Raw genomic sequence first — 19,760 nt, 5'->3', positions numbered from 1 at the left:
CGAACAGAAATGATCACGTATATGAGGGGAATCTCCCCCTAGTCAATACCTCGCTCTTTACGCTAAGTTTTCTTAGTAATTTCAAAAGAGCTATCTATTCTAATAAAACGACCTTTATGATTCAGGGGTCATTCTTAAAGAAGTTGAATAAAGTTCGAACTCTAGTGTAAAGAGAGAGGTATTGACGAGGGGGCAAACCCCCTCATATACGTAATAATTTCTGTTCGTTTTAAGTTTTAATGTTGCTCCTTACTTTCAGTTGAAAATTTATTTTTATTTAATATACAATAAAATCCGTTTTTCTTCGCATTAACTGACAGAAAGCTTAAAACTTGTAAACTTATGCTTAACCAACAAAAAATTTACACACATCTATTTCTGTGTCCCATTGCTAGCCTGAGAAATCGTTCTGATCTTTCAACAGTTACAAAACACTCATCATTCACTATACTCACCAACCATCTTTCATCAAACAAGTATTCTCCGTACACTTGCTTTTACAAGTCACTCAATTCTTTGCTCTTATATATCGTATGCCCCACACTCTGGTCAGATGCACAATGAATCACAAAAGGCCTCTTTTGATGTAAACATTCCTCTAAATTACCATTGGGGGTAGGGGAGACAATAAGAGGCATTGAGTGTATAGTTTATTCAATTAAAACTTAGAGGGAGGGGGTATAATAATTTTAAAAATACGGTTTTAATGCCCAAATATCGTCGTGCCCAAAACCAAAGGGCGTATCTGACACTTTTTACGAAAACGAGTTTATGTGATCCAAAGAGTCATCTAGTGGGGTACTATCCAGCGGGTGCATTTGCAGGGACGTATATTAACACACTTTTGATTTACAGCATAGGCACCTGGGCGTACCTGAAAACACTGACCAGAACCAAAGGACGTAACTGAACATACGCCCTTTGGTTGTGGTCACTTTTCGAAGAAAAGATTTAAGTTACAGATACACCGCGAAAAACAAGGAAAACTCAAAACACTAATTAGTGAAATTTTCATCAATTTTCGGAGCTTCAAGTTGTTCCACCACCACAGTCGTAAGCTAGGCCTACCATTCTTATGATTCCAGTACTTTGTACATTATAATGTTGGGGGAGAGGCCGGTTTTACCTTACTTATTATATTGCCTAGTGTTAAAACAGACTGATTATGTTGATTATTGTTGACCATGGATACACAACCTTCATTTTATGAAAGATCCCAAATTGGGCTGCATGAGCCTGGAGCCTGACTTATTTTTACTTTTATTAATCTTTCGCTAAGGGCAATTCCATGAAAACGTCAACCTCGGGGTAAATTTAAAATTGTCGGAGGAAATATTTGTTTGTGTCTATCTTATTACAAATTGTCTGAGCTTTATGAATATGCAAGAATCATTTTAATGTGAAAACCGCAATTAAGTTTTTTTTTAGGTCAAAGTCGCATGTTTTATTGACATCGGAATTGGAAATTTTACGGTTATTTTACGGTTATATGGAAATTTTGAGCCTGACTTATTTTTACTTTTATTAATCTTTCGCTAAGGGCAATTCCATGAAAACGTCAACCTCGGGGTCAAATTTAAAATTGTCGGAGGAAATATTTGTTTGTGTCTATCTTATTGCAAATTGTCTGAGCTTTATGAATATGCAAGAATCATTTTAATGTGAAAACCGCAATTAAGTTTTTTTTTAGGTCAAAGTCACATGTTTTATTGACTTCGGAATTGGAAATTTTACGGTTATTTTAATCCGATCACCACGGGATTAAAATAACAGCAATTTTGAGTAACGTGGGCTCATATTTAAGCCGTGACATTATTTAATCGATGTCAGTTCATGATTAGCAGTTCTTAGTGGTTTTCCATATCATTCAAACCTGCCTTTCAGAAAAATGCGACAGAAGAAAATTCTCAAGACAGAAGAAGCATTGCAGTATCTGGATGAATCTGACGAGCCAGAAGATATGTCCAACAGTGAAGGTGATGGTGACCCTTAGTTTCTGCCGTCTAGTGACTCTGAAAGTCCCAGTGAGTTGACACCAGCGCTGGTTGTGAATGTAGTACTGAGCCCCATGCGACAGTTTCAGCTAATTCTGAAGAGAATGATCCTGCAGAGGTAAATCTTATAGGTATCATTTCCTCCAATGAAAGTCTCTTGGCCACGGGTTCGACATCCAAAAGAGCCCACAGAAAGGCTCAACAGGTTTCAGGTAAAGAATACGTATCTCCTGCTACTGGAAAGTTTGTGAAGGCGAAAGTGAGGTCTGAAAATCCCTGTAATCACGAAAAATGTAAGAAAGGCTTTACAGACGAGATGTTGAACGGTATGTTAGCATCGTTTTGGAATCTCGGAAAAGAGGCAGGCAACCACGATCAGCAAAGACAGTTCATCGCTGGGTTGTGTAAACAAGCTCCTAAAAAGCGACATACTGTGTCAGATTCTTCAAGAAGATCTAACAGTCTTGTTTACAGTCTACCGTCCGAAACAAACTACTTTCCAGTTTGCAAGAAATTTTTTCTTGGGACTTACGGAATATCAGAAAAATTTCTACGACGTTGCGTGAAATCAGAGTTTCAAGAACCAAGTACATCAATTGTGAAACCTGATCAACGAAGAAAAAATAAAAATTCCAAACGGGTCACAGCAGAACAACTTGGATTTATCCATGATCACATCAAGTCTTTTCCCGCGGTCGAGAGTCATTATTGTCGCAAGAGCACAAAAAACTCTATTTGGATGCGAATCTTTCATTGCGGAAAATATATCATCTGTATAAGGAAAATGTAAGGAAGAGAAGAAAGTAGCCCTTGCATTAGAAAATTACCGTCTTCAGTTCAAGAAATTCAACCTTGGGTTTCACAGGCCTAAAAAAGACCAGTGTGGACTTTGTCTTAGGTATAACCAGCTCGCAGACAAATCAGAAAAAGATGTGAAGCAGTATGAAGAACACCAGGAAAGAAAGGCCAAAGCGCGAACTTTGAAAAACGAAATCGTTCGGAAGATTAAAGAAGAAGAGGAGGGCTTTGAAAAGGCTACGTTCATTAATTTTGATCTTCAACGCGTTCTCGAAACCCCGAAAGGGCCAGGTGGTCCTATACTCTACAAACGAAAGCTTGCTTGCTATAACTTAACCCTATACAATATGAATAGCCACGCCGGATTTTGTAATATCTGGTGTGAAACAGATGGACAAAGAGGAGCAAACGAGGTTGCATCGATAGTGTTTGATACTGTTTCGAATGACAAAGATCATTCTGACTTCTACTTTGTGTCTGACTCTTGCGGAGGACAGAATCGAAATCAATTTTTTTCTGGAATGTGCTTATGGGCAGTCCGCACCTTACATCATGTCCGATCGATTACTCACGTCTATCTGGAAAAGGGGCACACAGAACAAGAGGGGGATAGTATGCACAGTGCCATTGAACGAGCTTCCAGGCATACCTCTATAAATGCTCCAGTTGAATGGAAAAACATTTGCATTTTAGCGAGGCGGAACAATCCGTATACTGTGAGAACACTCGATTATTCCTTGTTCAAGGACTTCAAGAAGCTGACTGGCCAGGTCGTAAAGAACGTTAAGGTGAACACTTGGGGAGAAAAAGTTAAGTGGCTTGATATCAAAGTTCTCCGTTACACAGTGGACGATGCGGCTAAAATATTCTATAGCTACGATTACAGCGGGGAATACAAGGCAATTGATGTTGACAAGGTAAAACGATCAGTTGGACAGAGTGGGACAATGTTAAGCCTGATGCCAGCTTACGAGAAAAAGTTGCCAATAAATGATGCAAAATTTAAAGACTTGCTTTCACTGTGCGAACAACGGCTAATCCATGCAGACTTCCATGCATTCTACCGAAACCTTCCCCGTGGCCAAGCCATGAAGGATGTCCTACAAGACAGTGATATTGACGACGAAAGTGACAACGGAGAGTAATGTGAATTTGTGCCTTCCTTTGATAATTTTATTGAAGCTTTATTGTACTCTTTTTTAATATTTGAAGCAAAATTACACAAACTTATTCAAAAATCACTTGGTCGTAACTAAAGGAAATGTTTTAGAATGACCAGAACCAAAGGGCGTATCTGGTTTTTCTAGTGTTCTAAGAACTTTTGACAGATTTACTGTTCACCAATCGATTTCTCGTAGTGAAGAACCTATAAATACATTGCGACTACGTCATTAAAAACAAAAATCTCTTCTTAAAAACAGCTTCACAAACCTTGTTTTTGCTCTCCTGTAAAATTTGTAAAATGTTAGATACGCCCTTTGGTTTTGGGCACGACGATATAAGGATTGTCTAATATTAATACATAGTACATATACCATTCACTATACTCACCAACCATCTTTCATAAAACAAGCATTCTCCGTACAGTTGTTTTTACAAGTCACTCAATTCTTTGCTCTTATATATCGTATGCCCCACACTCTGGTCAGATGCACATTGAATCACAAAAGACCTCTTTTGATGTAAACATTCCTCTAAATTACCATTGGGGGTAAGGGAGGCAATAAGAGGCATTGTGTATATGGTTATTCAATCAAAACTTAGAGGGAGGGGTATAATAATTTAAAAAATACGGTATTAATGCCCAAATATAAGGATTGTCAAATATTAGTACATAGTAAACTCACCATTCACTATACTCATCAATCATCTTTCATCAAACATGTGTTCTCCGTACACTTGCTTTTACAAGTCACTCAATTCTTTGCTCTCATATCATATGACCCACACTCTGGTTAGATGCACATTGAATCACAAAAGACCTCTTTTGATGTAAACATTCCTCTAAATTACCATTGGGGGTAAGGGAGGCAATAAGAGTAAATTAATATTACCTTTGACTGTACAATTTGCCCGGGGTAAAAAAAAAGAAGAGAAAAACAGGAAAAAACAACTTTATCAAAAAGAACAAAATAAGCATATATGTATTCATTTTAAACAACCCTGTTTGAACTATTAGAAAAGTAAAAATATAAGTATACTGTCCAAATATTTTACATCGAATTCAAATAAACCCAGACCTTTAAAATTGCAATCCAGATTTTATCAAATTAAAATTAACCTTGTTTTAAATATTTCTAGTCCTGGTGGGTATGGCCGTATTGTCAACAGAGCAAACAGTTTTTGTTTCAAATAAGTCTATGTTACAGCGACAAAGCATCCTCTTAAGGCTTTCATACTTCTGATAAGCTGTAAGTAAGAACAAAAAAGAGGGGACACCACCCACTTTTCGAGGGACGAGGGTTTGAAATTGGATGTGGTACAGTTTGCCACGAAAAGAACTTCTCACGGCAGATTTTTAGAGCGAGTACTGGCACGAGAGGTCACTGTAAACGAGTTAAACGTTACGTGTTTTGCTTTGGGCAACGTTCAGTTAAACTAAGCTTACTTTCAACATTTCTGACTTTGTACGGTAGCGTTGTACAGTCATGTCTCAAGTACTTTTTAGTTCCCATTAAACTCATGTCAAAAGCACTAAGCTCTCCTCGCTTACCAGTTTTCCATCCTCTTTGGTTTTGGATAAGATGTAGGGAAGAAAAAAAGATATTTGTTAATTAAACGAAACACACACAAGAAGTGAAGTTATGTTAATCCTAATTAAATATAACCTTAAGTTTATATAATAATTTGGGCTATATGTTTGCACATTAGGGGTGGGTGGTGGTGGTAATGTATTTCGACAGTGTCCCTAACCTAACCTATACTAACCCCCACTCCCCTAATGTGCAAATATATAGCCCAAATTATTCAAGTCCAATACATTCTATCACCCGTCACTTGTCTTTGTTGCTGTGAAATCGGTTTTCTGAAATATATGTTTCGTTTAATTAACAAGAACCGAAAAAAAGAGGAAATAACAACGATTTTTTGTTGTTGTGGGGAGGGGGGCTATGGGTTCGAAAGGGATTGTGGTACAGCTCGTCTTGGTGACAACTTTCACGATAGATGTTTTGAGAGAGCGTAGGTGAGAGAGTTGATTATAAACGACTAACACTTTATGGACATTGTTATATGAATGATTTGATGATCTTAGTGACGACAACATCTGTGTCGAAAACAATGCCAGTGGTCAACCACAAATGTCTGTGAAAGCCAAATATTCTTCCTGTCCCGTTTTTAAAAATCTAAATACTCATAAACTTGTTGATAAAACTTTGATGCGTCAAAATTTCTCATACAATGACTATTTAAATCTGTTTTACAAGTTTCATCTTTAAAAGTAAGAGTGAACTAATTTTTTTATTTTATTGTGCAACGTAATCCTTACAACCAATAAAAATAAATGAAGTGTGAAAACGATGGGTTCAATCCCGTTCGAATCCCTATTTTTATGGTCTGACTTTGACTTGAACAATTTAGTCCTATCACTGATTCAAACTGATTAAGTTCCAGTTCGATATATTTTTATGCTTGAATTTGACTATGAAATATCAAATAATATGAAATTGAGTCTAACTCTTCGCAGTGTAGAATTGTAATAAATGTTCTAATCTGTAGTTACTTACTTACTTAAGTCCCATCCGTCCTTGAAGGTCGTCTTGGGGCCTCTTTCTTCGTAACGGCGTGGATGTGCCTTCTGTATGCTTCACGGTCTTTTGCTAGGCGAAGAAGGTCCGAGAGGCGGTGAGGTGCAAAGTTTTCCTTCCACCTTTTTGGGTGACGACCACGAGGACGAGAACCGTGAATTTGGCCTTCGAAGGTGATTTTTGGGAGACGGGACCGACTCATCCGTTGTACGTGACCGAGCCATCGAAGTTGCTGGAGCTGGATCTTCATGAGAAGTGTTTGTTGTACTTTAAGGCGCTCGAAAAGTTCGAAATTTGAGATTCTATCAAGGTAAGTGATCCCGCCGATGCGGCGGAGGCACTTAGTTTCAAATGCTGCAAGTCGACGGTTGTCATTTACCTTCAGTGTCCATGTTTCACATGAGTAGATTGCGATGGGGGTGATCAGGGTATCAAAAAGTCGTGTCTTAAGCCGCAGAGACAAATCCTTGCTTCGCCATATGGGCATAAGGGCCTTGAAACTGGAACTCGCGAGGGCGAGACGTCTTTTGATGTCTTTTGATGGACTGTTGTCGCTGGTGATCAGACTGCCGAGGTAAGGGAACTCGTCAACCAACTGGATACTCTCTCCATTAATTTTCAGGTCTGGCTTAACTGTATCCTGTGGCTTTCGTGAGCAGCACATAGCCTTTGTTTTTGATACATTTATGATCATTCCAAAAGAACTAGTGGCTTCGAAGACGTCGTTAAGAACGGCTTGTAGATCCTCGGGTGTTTCAGCCATTTCGTCGATATCGTCGGCTTAGGCTAGCTTATCTATCTGAACACCCCCCTATATGTGCGCCACAAGTTGTCTCCACCAGGGATAAGACTGCTGTGAGGAAAAGGTTGAACAGCTCTGGAGACAAAAGGCATCCTTGAAGGACACCTGCGGAAGTCTGGAAACTGTCAGTGAGACCTTCACTAGTCATCACACGACTCCCAAATTTTGAGTACATATCCTTGATAAGATCTACTAGGTTTCTTGGGATTCCGTAATGGAGAAGGATATGCCATAGGCCATTTCTCCAAATAAGGTCAAATGCTTGCCTAAAGTCGATGAAGAGCTGATACAGGCCGCGACCGAATTCCAGATATTTCTCTAAAATTTCGCGAACAGTGAAAATTTGATCAACGGTCTATCTCCCAGGGCGAAAACCGGCTTGGTATTCTTGGATGACTAAGGATGACACGGCTCTGATCCGTTGGAGTATAATTCGGGTGAAGATCTTGGCAGTTTGACTTGTTAGGCTAATAGGACGGTAATTATCACATATCGCCTTTGACCCCTTCTTGTGTAGTGGAACAATTGTGGCTTCGCACCAAGAAGTTGGGAAATGACTCTTTTGCCAGGCACCGGATACAATCTTGTGGAAAAGATCTATAAGTGGTTCACACCGGACTTTCAGCAGTTCTGCCTGTATCCCGTCCGGGCCAGGGGCCTTGTTAGTCTTCAGCGCTTGGATGGCATCTTCGACCTCAGAACGGAGAGGAGGTGGGCTGGGATCTGAGACAGTAACGGGCAAGAGGTCAAGGACAGCAGAGTTTGGAAAGATATCAGGATTAAGCTTTTCTTTGAAATGCTCCATCCATCTCGATCGGATACCTTCTGTGCTTTGTATCTGAGAGCCATTTTTATCTAGCAGTGTACAAGAACTGAGGCTTTTCTTGCTTGTTAGCTCACGAACTCTCTTATACATAAAGTATGAATCGCCTCTCTCAAAATCAGCCTCACACTGTTCACATTTGTCTTTAATGTAGGTGCGATGGGCTCTACGGGTGGCTTTTTCTACAGCATGCTTCAACTGCTTATATCTGTCCCTGCTCTCTCTGTCTGACCTGTTATTGTGTTTTCGTTTCTCAGTACATAATAAAATGATTTCATTTGTTATCCAAGGCTTTTTATCACCCGTTTTGGTTCCTAGGGCGGACATCGCTACTTTGCTGATGATCTTAGAGGAGTCTGTGACCAGTTTATCGATATCCTCTTTAGATAGAGTTACAGGAATATTAGAAAGAAGGTCCGATATTTGAGTAGACAGTTCATCGATGTAGGTTTGGCGAATTTGAAGGGCTTGGAGAAGATGTGTGTTGAAACGAGCGGGTCTATTATTTAGCTTTGAGGAAGATTTCAGGCGTATCTTTAGTGCAGACATGACCAGGGAATGGTCGCTGTCGAAATCGCCACCTGCGAGGGTGACAGTATCTAGCACAGATGATTTCCACCGCCTAGAGACGAGCACGTAATCAATAAGATTACGGGTTTTTCCATCCGGCGAAGTCCATGTCTCATTACGACGTTCTCTATGTTTGAAGAGAGTATTGGTAATGGCTAGATCACTGTCTCTGCAAAATTCAATGAGGCGTTCGCCCCTCTTGTTAAGTCGTCCAAGGCCAAATTTACCCATAACATCTTCATTTCGAGCAGAATCGTTACCAACAATAGCATTGAAGTCGCCAATGACAACAATAAGGTCTTTTTTAGGAACTGCGTCAATTAAGCTTTGCAGTTGAAGGTAGAAATTGTCAGACTCTTCATCTGGTTTGCTGCAGTCAGGAGAGTAGACTTGTATGATCGTGATGTTGATCGGTGATCCCTTCATTCGTATCATAATCAACCGTTCTGACACAGGCGTTACGGAAATCAAGGATCTTCGTGCCTTAGTCGACATCAAAAAGCCAACACCTTGGTGATGGACGCCATCGGTTCTCCCAGACACTATCAGACTAGTGTTGCCGATCCTTTCTTCGCCGGTGCTAGGGAGATGTGTTTCTGAAAGTCCCACAATATCCCATTTATATCGGTTTAGTTCATTTAGGACAAGATCTATTTTGCCTTGTTTAGCAAGCGTCCTAACGTTCAGGGTTCCAACAGATAAAATAAATTTAGGAGAAAGCATAGCCTCCGGGTTTGGAGTTGTCAACACTGTTAAAGGGAGATTCTGGGTCGTCAGTTCGTCGGTTGTCCCGGACGCGGTAACTTCGTCGGTTGCCTCGGACGCGGTAACTTCGTCGGTTGCCCCGGACGCGGTAACTTCGTCGGTTGCCCCGGACGCGGTAGTATTGGTTCTCGTTCTTGATCGTTTGTACTTCATATTTTATAGGAGAAGAGGTTTCTTGGCTAATTTCAGGACGGTGGTAAGCCACTCCTCTCCATCCCTAGAAGGGGCTGGCGATACCTACTACTGATAATTCACCCTTCTGGCGTCCTGCATCACTTGTAATTTTCCCATTGCTGGGAGTAGTTATGTGACGGGCGGGAAGTATCCATACGCCGATGGGCCCTGCCCAGTGCACATCAGAGGGTCCTTTCACCTCCTCCGCCTGAACTTATGGCCCCCAGACGTGGGTGCTCCAGCTATATTTCAAGACCCCCAGAGACCGGGTCCTCCCTTGGTCCGCACCTCCCTACCGGGAGGTGCCCTGCATATCGACAGGACGTTCCCCTATCCGCCACCTGGGGACGCGCTGAGTGGCCTGGGAGAGGCCCCACTGATAACTCTGAATTTCTCAGTAGTTCTCAGTAGTTAGATCTACTTCTAACTAATCTGTAGTTAGAAGCAATTATATTACTAATTTTTAATATTTTGGGCTTTATGTTTGGCTAAACTAATTATTGGATCAAAAGTCTAAACATTCCAGAATGGTTACTGTTGAACCAATAATTACTTTATCTGTTACTATTTCCTATATTTGATTTAACCAATTTTTATTCTGTTTTTGTGTGATTATTCTAACCAATTTAATTAAAAATTTCTTAAACAATCGCAACATCCCCCCTCTCCCGATTTAACGTGACCCTGTTTGTGTCAAGGTCCATGATGTTTAAAGAACAATTTTCTGATGGAATTGTAATTTACGAGCATTTGCATGCACCTTAGAAAACTAGAGTGTAAACCCACTAGTTTTCGAACTTTTTATTCATATCTACATTATGAAGGTGTAAGCTTTTTTCTGAGTGTAATAACTTTATGCGATATTATTAATATTAGAAAAAAATTAACTTTTTTCTTTTTTTTGTATACGGCATGACGCGTGGTCCCATAAATTACCTAATATACGCCTCTAATAAGGAGGATTAACTCAGAAAACAATAAATTTCGGATAAGTTTAACACAGAGGTTGCGTTTATTTATTTATCTGGGCTTTGTAATATAGCACAGGTTATTCAAAATCTGTCGATATAAATTAAGGCATACGGGAAGGGGTGAGGCATAGGTCCGAAATTTTCACCATTTTTCTCATATGATTTACTTATTTTATTATTTTTTAAATCTTTTAAAAATATTTTATTACTTAAAATTTCAATATATATATATATATATATATATATATATATATATATATATATATATATATATATATATATATATATATATATACCAAAAAATAACAAAAAAACATCGAATAATACAATCACAAATCCGCTTAAAGGTTCCATGGCCTGTAGAGGAACGGGTTACATAATCGAAGATTGATTAGGCGTACGTGTTAAATGTATTATTATATGATTAATTATATATTATATAATCAAAGGTGAAATCTGCTTGTTTAGTTTCGTCTTTTTTTTTGCTGGATCGATAATATTGAATATGTTCTATTTCAGTGTGTATTAGTATTCATGCACTGGTTAAAAGGAGCCCAGTTTACTCAGTAATATTGAGTATGTTCTATATTGAGTATGTGTACTAGTATTCATGCATTGGTTAAAAGGAGCCCCTTTTACTCAATAATATTGAATATGTTCTATTTCAGTGTGTATTAGTATTCATGCACTGGTTAAAAGGAGCCCCGTTTACTCAGTAATATTGAGTATGTTCTATATTGAGTATGTGTACTAGTATTCATGCATTGGTTAAAAGGAGCCCCTTTTACTCAATAATATTGAATATGTTCTATATTGAGTATGTGTACTAGTATTCATGCATTGGTTAAAAGGAGCCCCTTTTACTCAATAATATTGAATATGTTCTATTTCAGTGTGTATTAGTATTCATGCACTGGTTAAAAGGAGCCCCGTTTACTCAGTAATATTGAGTATGTTCTATATTGAGTATGTGTACTAGTATTCATGCATTGGTTAAAAGGAGCCCCTTTTACTCAATAATATTGAATATGTTCTATTTCAGTGTGTATTAGTATTCATGCACTGGTTAAAAGGAGCCCAGTTTACTCAGTAATATTGAGTATGTTCTATATTGAGTATGTGTACTAGTATTCATGCATTGGTTAAAAGGAGCCCCTTTTACTCAATAATATTGAATATGTTCTATTTCAGTGTGTATTAGTATTCATGCACTGGTTAAAAGGAGCCCCGTTTACTCAGTAATATTGAGTATGTTCTATATTGAGTATGTGTACTAGTATTCATGCATTGGTTAAAAGGAGCCCCTTTTACTCAATAATATTGAATATGTTCTATTTCAGTGTGTATTAGTATTCATGCACTGGTTAAAAGGAGCCCCGTTTACTCAGTTAGATGAAGGAAATTCAGAGAACAGAACTCATTGGGAACAAATAGATGTAGGCGTTCAATGGTCTATAACCAAAAAGTTTCTTACCGTAATACCCATTGCCTTGTGAGTAAATTAATTGTCTTTTTATCTGGCTTGTCGCTTCTGAAACTTACTCTGTATTGATCTTCAATTGCATTAGCAAAAGTAAAAGAAGAAAAAAAAAATCCGATTTTGCCAGCTCCTTAGCAATCAATTAAATGGTGAAGTTAGTGTGGTGGTCGTGACTGGAAAACCACATGGGTTTAAAAAATGCCTCATGCTCTCAAAACTTCTGCTAAAAACGAAATAGCCTACTAGGCCGTCCAAAATTAAAGCATATTGTTTGCAAAAAGTAAGTTTTGATGGGTATCTATACAAAGTTACTAAAGTCTTTAGAAAAGGGTGTTACATATCGCGTTCTGAATACGTGTGAATAAAAAAAAAGATACATAGGCTTTCTCAAGCTCCGCCAACAGTTACAGTAGGCCCGACAGTAATACAAGATGTTTTAAAACTAGGCTTGCACTCTGACCGTTCATGACTCGTCACTTACAATTCCACTCTAAGTTTAATTAGTTCTTATAATTATAGACGTATATAAAGAAAATGTGAAAGCGTCAGAGGAAGCACAGAAACAACAAGGACATATATAGACTGCTTAGAAGACGTTTTGCTTAGCAATTCAACCATGCAACATCCCGTTGCTGCCACACCAAGAGTTTTCCCTCTTTTGTTCATACACTTCACATAAAGAGTAACTATTTGTAACTTAAGGTAATTTATCCGTAACTCCAGCCCTCCTGTGCTGAGGTATGAGCATAGAGGGGGTCACGTGTCTCGTTTCCGTGTCGAGATATTTTTCCAAAACATGAATTTAGAAATTTGTGAAAATAAATTTAGAACCCGAAACTTACTTAAACACTGTAATCAGACACCAGCAAAGCCTTAAGAACGACAAAAATAAATATAATGAGGAAATGTCAAGGTTCATTTTCTTTTCTTCTTTTGATGGATAGAAATTCTCGCTAATATTATGAATAATAAATACAAATTCTTCCACCACTAGTACTATAATAGCCTTGGTATTCTAAAAACCCTTCTTGGCGAGTCCTGGGGATGGGGCTTTCCCTATCTCCTTGAGTTCAGTTTTTTTTTAAGATAAGTTTGACGTGTTTTTGAATGGATAACGAAAAGGGAATAAAAAGTTGCAAACCATCTCTGGAAATGTCACTAGCATATTGCTTTGTATTTTTTCCCAAACGGAGTTCCCGTATTATTCTACTCTTTTTTAACAAGGCGTTCAGCTTTTAATGGGGGAGGGGGAATTGGAGGAAATATCGTTTAATCAAGGTTAAGTTTCTTTTTTAGAGGTTAAAAGATTGTTTGAGGTCTTTGGTTTTTATCCCTAATGGAAAATTTTTGGCCCGTATTTGTTATCTTCAAGATTAAGGTATGACTCAGTTAGTAATTCACAATCAGATTAAGAAAATATTTATGTTGAGTCTTTAAATATTAACAAATTAGGCTTTCTTAAACATTCTTCCGATATCTTCTTATCAGGAACATAAACGCATTTTAATGGATTTTGTTCCATACTAAAATATTTTTAAAGTTTTTTTGGGGAAAAATTGTTTATGCGTCAGTGCTTCTTATCGAAAATTTGATCATGGTAAAGTGGTTTTACAAGTAAATGCTCTTGATTTAAAAGCTATTATTTAAAAACTATTGTTAGGAGATAGTGTTTTTGTGCCCTATGCTATCTGACAGGATTTGAGAAGGAATTTCGACTGGAGTACATTCATGAACAGAACTCCAACCAGTGATTAAATTGTTTGACCCCCCCCCCCTCCAACTTGTGAATTGGTATTAAAAATCTACCGCAAAGTCTGCAGAAAGGTATAATTTTGCCCCCCCCCCCCAAAAAAAAAATCCTGGGTAAGGCTCTGGTCTTGAATCCTCGGATATAGTAGCGCTTGCTTGTAGTTCTTCCTCGGTAGCCCCATCCCCCTTTCCTACAAAAATAATGTGTCGATTTGCTTCTAATGAAATAATAATAGACATGGATCCTTTACTGTTAATTAGTTGTTATTTAAATTGGGATGGTTTTATAACCGAACTTTGGATTGTTTATGAATTATAACAATTAAACAGGTATATACGCAGAAGCAGAAAAACCCAAGAGGCAATCATAGAAAGGTAAAGAAACGTAATAAAAAAAAAATCTTTCTCTTGACAGTTTTTTTATTTAAAAATCTTACGTATGCCCTTTGTGCAACTACAGGTCAAAAGCACATCAAAAGCAAACTACAGATATAAATTATATATATATATATATATATACATATATATATATATATATATATATATATATATATATATATATATATATATATATATATATATATATATATATATATATATATATATATATATATATATATCTTTTGTCCTAATTTTATCACAAAAATTAAAAAAATAAGAAAACAAAATAATAAAGCTGCTTTCAAACCCCAAATAACTATAAGATCTTCAATAAGTTAATGCAAAGATGAGATTCCAAAAAACATACGACGTGGTGTATATAGAATACCTTGTTTTTATGGAAAATGTTATGTTGAGAAAACCGAATTGAATTTAGAAAACAGACTCCAACAGCACATAATAGCCATTAGATTCTTCCTTAAAGTATAATGATAAAACAGAAACTTTTGATTCAGCAGTTGTGGAACATCAATTTGACCTTTCACACCTAATATAATGTTTGATGAAACAAAAAATAGTCGAATAAATAGTTTTGTTGGGCTATTACGAAGATTTAGCGAAATTGTGCAAATAAAAAAAAATTATAAGGGGTCAGTATAAATAGGGTTAAAGGGGAGTGTCGATTTAAACCCAATTTTGGTGCTACTACTACTACTAACAACAACTTAGTGTAGCACCAAGCCGCCTGAGGCCAACAGCTGCGGACGCTCCACCTCCATCCTAATTTGTCCAAAGTATCCCTCTTTACACCCTCCCAAGAAGCCCCAATTTATTTTAAATCCTTTCTTACGACCTCTTCCCACTCCACTCGGGGATGACCTGCATTTTGCTCGGCCGTAGAGGGTTGACCGAAAAGAGTGATCTTTAGCAATCTGTCATCTTTTGTTTGCAGAACGCGTGTAGCTATTTCGACTTTTCTCTCATTATAGCCCTAGAAAACGGGGTTGGACTATATTTTTTACTATTAGCTTAGTGTCGGAAATACGATCAGTGAAACAGGTTCCCAAAAGAACATGTAGACAATTCCCCTTGGAAACATCTAACAAACCCTCCTTCGTATTTCGAAGCACCCACTTGTCAGAACGATACTTGACCACTGTCATCACTGTAACTTCCAATATTCTAATCCTCTAATCTTGGTTTGCAGACTTGTCTTCCTATTATCACCTATTCACCTTCACTTATTTCCGGTCTAAGCGGCTTAGTCTTCTTAACATTAATTTTAAATCTAATCTTGCACCCTGGACTCTCAAAACTTCCAAAAAATTTAATCGTTGCTAATATTTTCATCTAGGACGCTCAAATCATTCATAATCCATGCCTAGGAAAGTTCTACTTTCCCATTTGATTCCATGCTCTCCTATAGCCTTTGCCATGTTCCTAAAGGACGAAGTGAATCAAAATGATCCATATAAATGGAGATAGAACGTAACCTGCTATTGAATACAAGACCAGCTACTGAACTCATTTCCTACCTTAACAACAGCAATGTTATTCTCGTACGTAGCACTAATCACTTTAATGTATATTCTGGTATACCATACAAGGATAAGACCGTCACTAAAGCTCTTCTATCAACAGACTCGAACACTTGCTCATAATCTATAAAACTGAGGAGTAAAAGTATCCGATGTTTCAGACACTTCTCAATTATTGTTTTAAGAGTAATAAGTTCGTCGGCACATCTTCTTCCCTTCCTAATCACACTTTTCTTCCTCCAAAACTTTATCTACAGCATCTCTAAGTCTAAAAAGTATCATTATACTAAGTAGTTTGCTCCCTACAGGAACCAGGCTAATGCCTATGTGATTACCACACTCACTCTTATCAGCTTTCTTATATATTGGTTTAATTAAAGTTTTCTTAAAATTGCTAGGTACTTCCCCCTTTTTCAAAAATCGTATTCATGATCTTCAGTAATTTATCTCTAACTTTACAATCAACATATTAAAAAAAATCATTTACCATACTATCAGTACCTGGGTCCTTATTATTCTTTGATCATTGTAGTACCGTCACTAATTCTTCTTCGGAAAATAAGTCTCCCTTCACTTAAAAAGTGTCACACTCTCTTCTATATCATTTCCTCTAACTTTATCACGGTTTAGTACATTCTCAAAATGTTTTGTTCATCTCTCTTTAACGCTTTCCTCATCACTAATTGAGGTCCTTGATACTTCAATGTTTCGTTATTCTGCTTGCCTAGACGTTTATGGTGTCAACAGAGTAATAAATAACTCTGGCAATGAGTGCTCAAGTAATTAAGTAATGTACTCAAATAATGCCCAACTAAACTATGAGTACCAATTTAATTGTATGTTTAGTGGTTTAGAGCAGTTGCTTCAAAAGGAGCACATGTCCGTGGCATTTGCAATTTCTTCACTAAATTCTAGCCAAGTGGAAAAGATACGTGTCTGCCATCTGTTTACTCCTCTGCTCCAGTGACATGTTATAATAATAAGACGTTATATTTGAAGCTCTTGGGACCATATACTTCGGAAATGTCTAATCTTGTTTTTATAAAAGCAGTAAAAAGTTGAAAAAGTTAACAAAAACAAAATGAAAATGCTAAGATAATGCTGTGTTGATATATATATGCTGCATCGTATGAAATGCAAAATTGGTATTTTGTGGTTTGATAGTATAATACTGTCTTGGGACTCGTTTGGAAAGCTAAGCTACTTTTATTTCAATATGGTAAACTGAGTATGAGCAAATTGTAAAATTCCCCTTAAGACCAATTTTTTTTACAACAATCTTATTGATAAGGAAAAAGGCAAATAAGAAAAATCAAAATATTTTTCAAAATAACGTACGTTTTGGATAAAAAAAGCTATTTGCTGTAATTTAATAGGTATATGTTGCGTAGGCTGAGAAGCGACGATCGGTATTTTTTTTTTTTTTTTTTTTAGGTTTCAATTCGCTATTTTCTTCAGTGAGAAAGCTTTTTTTTATTTGCTAACAAGATTATAATCTGTATTCGAATTTTACTTCTGTTTTTATTTAATGGTACACTATTGATAATTTTCATAGCTTCGAAGTGAATAACACCTGAAAAATGAACTCTCTTTCTTTTGTAAAAATAACCAATGGCATGAAAAGACAGTGCGATGTTGATTCTTTAGTGATGGAATGCTCTAAATTAGAATGAGATATGCTATTGAGACAGATGTATCTTGTTCTTCAGGGATGCTAATACACTTCATAGTTTACAGTAGGCTTCGCCATACGCTTTTGGTTTTGTTTATTGGAAAAAAAGACTGTGTTTATGAATTTAAAATAGACCCCCGAAAGGGTCACTTGGACTTTTTTCTACTGGGAAGAAAGGTTTAATATTGTCTTATGTAAATAATAAAGAATTCAAAATGAAAATCAATTAATGTCGGTAGACAAAGTAACCCTTATTCAAGGCTGATTGGCATTTGTCCTGCGTGGTTGACCTTCCTTGAAAACTTGACTTCAAGTTTGTATTCTAGATTAAATCATCGCTTTAACCTAGATTTTTTTTTCTAGGTTGTTATTGGCTAGTTCTTACACAAAATATGACAAGCTCCACTTCGTCATCAGTTTTATTTTCTTTAGTTACCTTCACCTTATCCTAGATTTTCTTTTTCTATGCTTTCTTGACAAGTTTTTACACAAAATATGACAAGCTCCACTTCGTCATCAGTTTTATTTTCGTTAGCGAGCTTTACCTTATCCTAGATTTTCTTTTCTAGGTTTTTCTTGGCAATTTTTTACACAAAATATGACAAGCTCCACTTCGTCATTAGTTTTATTTTCTTTAGCGAGCTTTACCTTATCCTAGATTTTCTTTTTCTATGCTTTCTTGACAAGTTTTTACACAAAATACGACAGGCTCCACTTCGTCATCAGTTTTATTTTCTTTAGTTACCTTCACCTTATCCTAAATTTTCTTTTTCTATGCTTTCTTGACAAGTTTTTACACAAAATATGACAAACTCCACTTCGTCATCAGTTTTATTTTCTTTAGCGAGCCTTACCTTATCCTAGATTTTCTTTTTCTAGGTTTTTCTTAGCAAGTTTTTACACAAAATATGACAAGCTTCATTTCGTCATCAATTTTATCTCGTTATTGACGGTTCTCGTCCCAAAGATCCTTCCGTCTTCTGTAAATGGTCACTCTAAAGTGTCTAAAAAACCAATGTGAAACCCAGAAGTCTCCCTCACTGCCAAAGATATTCTTGTCCACAATAGAAGAATTCAACGCTTTAAAAGTGTGATGTCGATATCAATGGACTTCTACATGATCAATAATGTTTGCCAGGGTACTAGATGACACAATATTAGTGTTAATAATTTTGTTAAAATTTGGCTGCTGCGGAGTCAACATGGTCAATGACTTTAAAACCTTTTTATTGAGTAATTTGTGCTAAGTGATGGTTTCCTCTGTTCTTCGTTTGCTATACATCTGTAAGCTACTTTTGCTAGATATGGGGCTCTCAACCTTTTACTATCGAGGAAACCCCATAAGAAGACTGGCCAATAAAATATTAATTTTCTTCTCTCATTTTGTTTTAAAAAACTGAGTGATACAGTAGGAATCAATAAAGCAAACAAAAATGCATTGCATAGTGAATTCCATAGACACAAAGGCACTATCTGGTTAACAAATTAGAATATATCGAGGAAATTTAGAATATAGTCAATAGAAATGGAACTTGATAGATCAAGTTTTAGGAACTGCCAATTGTTTATTTGTTTACCCTTGACAAGCTCTCAATGTATCTATGGGGCTATTTGTACCATGCTGGGAACCCAGTGACTGAATCACCTGTTTAATGAATAACTAACCCCTTTCATTTGAGAAATATTGCAATACATTTCATTTTGAAAGTTATCTGGTGCATAATTTGGTTCGAATTAAATTACTGCCAACAATATTGGTCATGTAGGCCGTTTTGGCCGAATTGGTTGTATCCTCACACTATTTTCGTGCCAAGCCGGTGAATAAATTTTATACTGAGATTCTCGCGAAATTTTTCATATCTTTATAATTTGCTAATGGTATTTTGAAAGATCCCGTTATGCTGTTCCTCTAAATTCTTTATTAATAAGGGGATGTTATGTCACAAAAAATGTAATATGCAATTGTAAGTATAAGTGGTTATTCAAAGACAGATCAGCTTTTATCTTTTTTCTATACTTCCCATATTTCAGGAAAGTTTCCTACTCAACTAACTGGTAAAAAAAAAAATTTATGATGAACATGTTGTAATGAATGGTCCCTTAAAATTTCTGGCTGGAATTATTATTTATAAATGAATTCTTTTTAAAATCGAAAAATTGAATAAGCTTTTATCTGACAATTTTTACTTTCTATTTTTTATGTTAAGGAGATATGTGAATTTTTGAACCGCTAAAAGAAAGGAAAATATCTATAGGCTACAACAAACTTTTCGTGCGAGACAGGTTCTTGTGCCAAA

General features: G+C 36.7%; 1 protein-coding gene across 1 annotated transcript in view; it reads left to right on the top strand.

Moving 5' to 3' along the window:
• Positions 1–19,533, top strand: part of ORMDL (sphingolipid biosynthesis regulator orosomucoid 1-like) — a 32,220-nt gene extending 12,687 nt beyond the window's left edge. Inside the window, exons 3-4 of the mRNA XM_089090829.1 lie at positions 11,984–12,135; positions 18,343–19,533. Of these exons, the coding sequence (XP_088946955.1) occupies positions 11,984–12,135; positions 18,343–18,484 (294 nt within the window). The 3' untranslated portion in view covers positions 18,485–19,533. The remainder of the gene's footprint in view (positions 1–11,983; positions 12,136–18,342) is intronic.
• The last annotated feature ends 227 nt before the right edge of the window (positions 19,534–19,760 follow it).

This window comes from Artemia sp. Qi Xiang Cuo, chromosome 6 (assembly GCF_049724085.1).
Source record: "Artemia sp. Qi Xiang Cuo chromosome 6, ASM4972408v1, whole genome shotgun sequence".
Lineage (NCBI taxonomy): Eukaryota > Metazoa > Arthropoda > Branchiopoda > Anostraca > Artemiidae > Artemia > Artemia sp. Qi Xiang Cuo.
The sequence above is the reverse complement of the archived record's forward strand: the minus strand, read 5'-3'. Positions and strand labels throughout refer to the sequence as shown.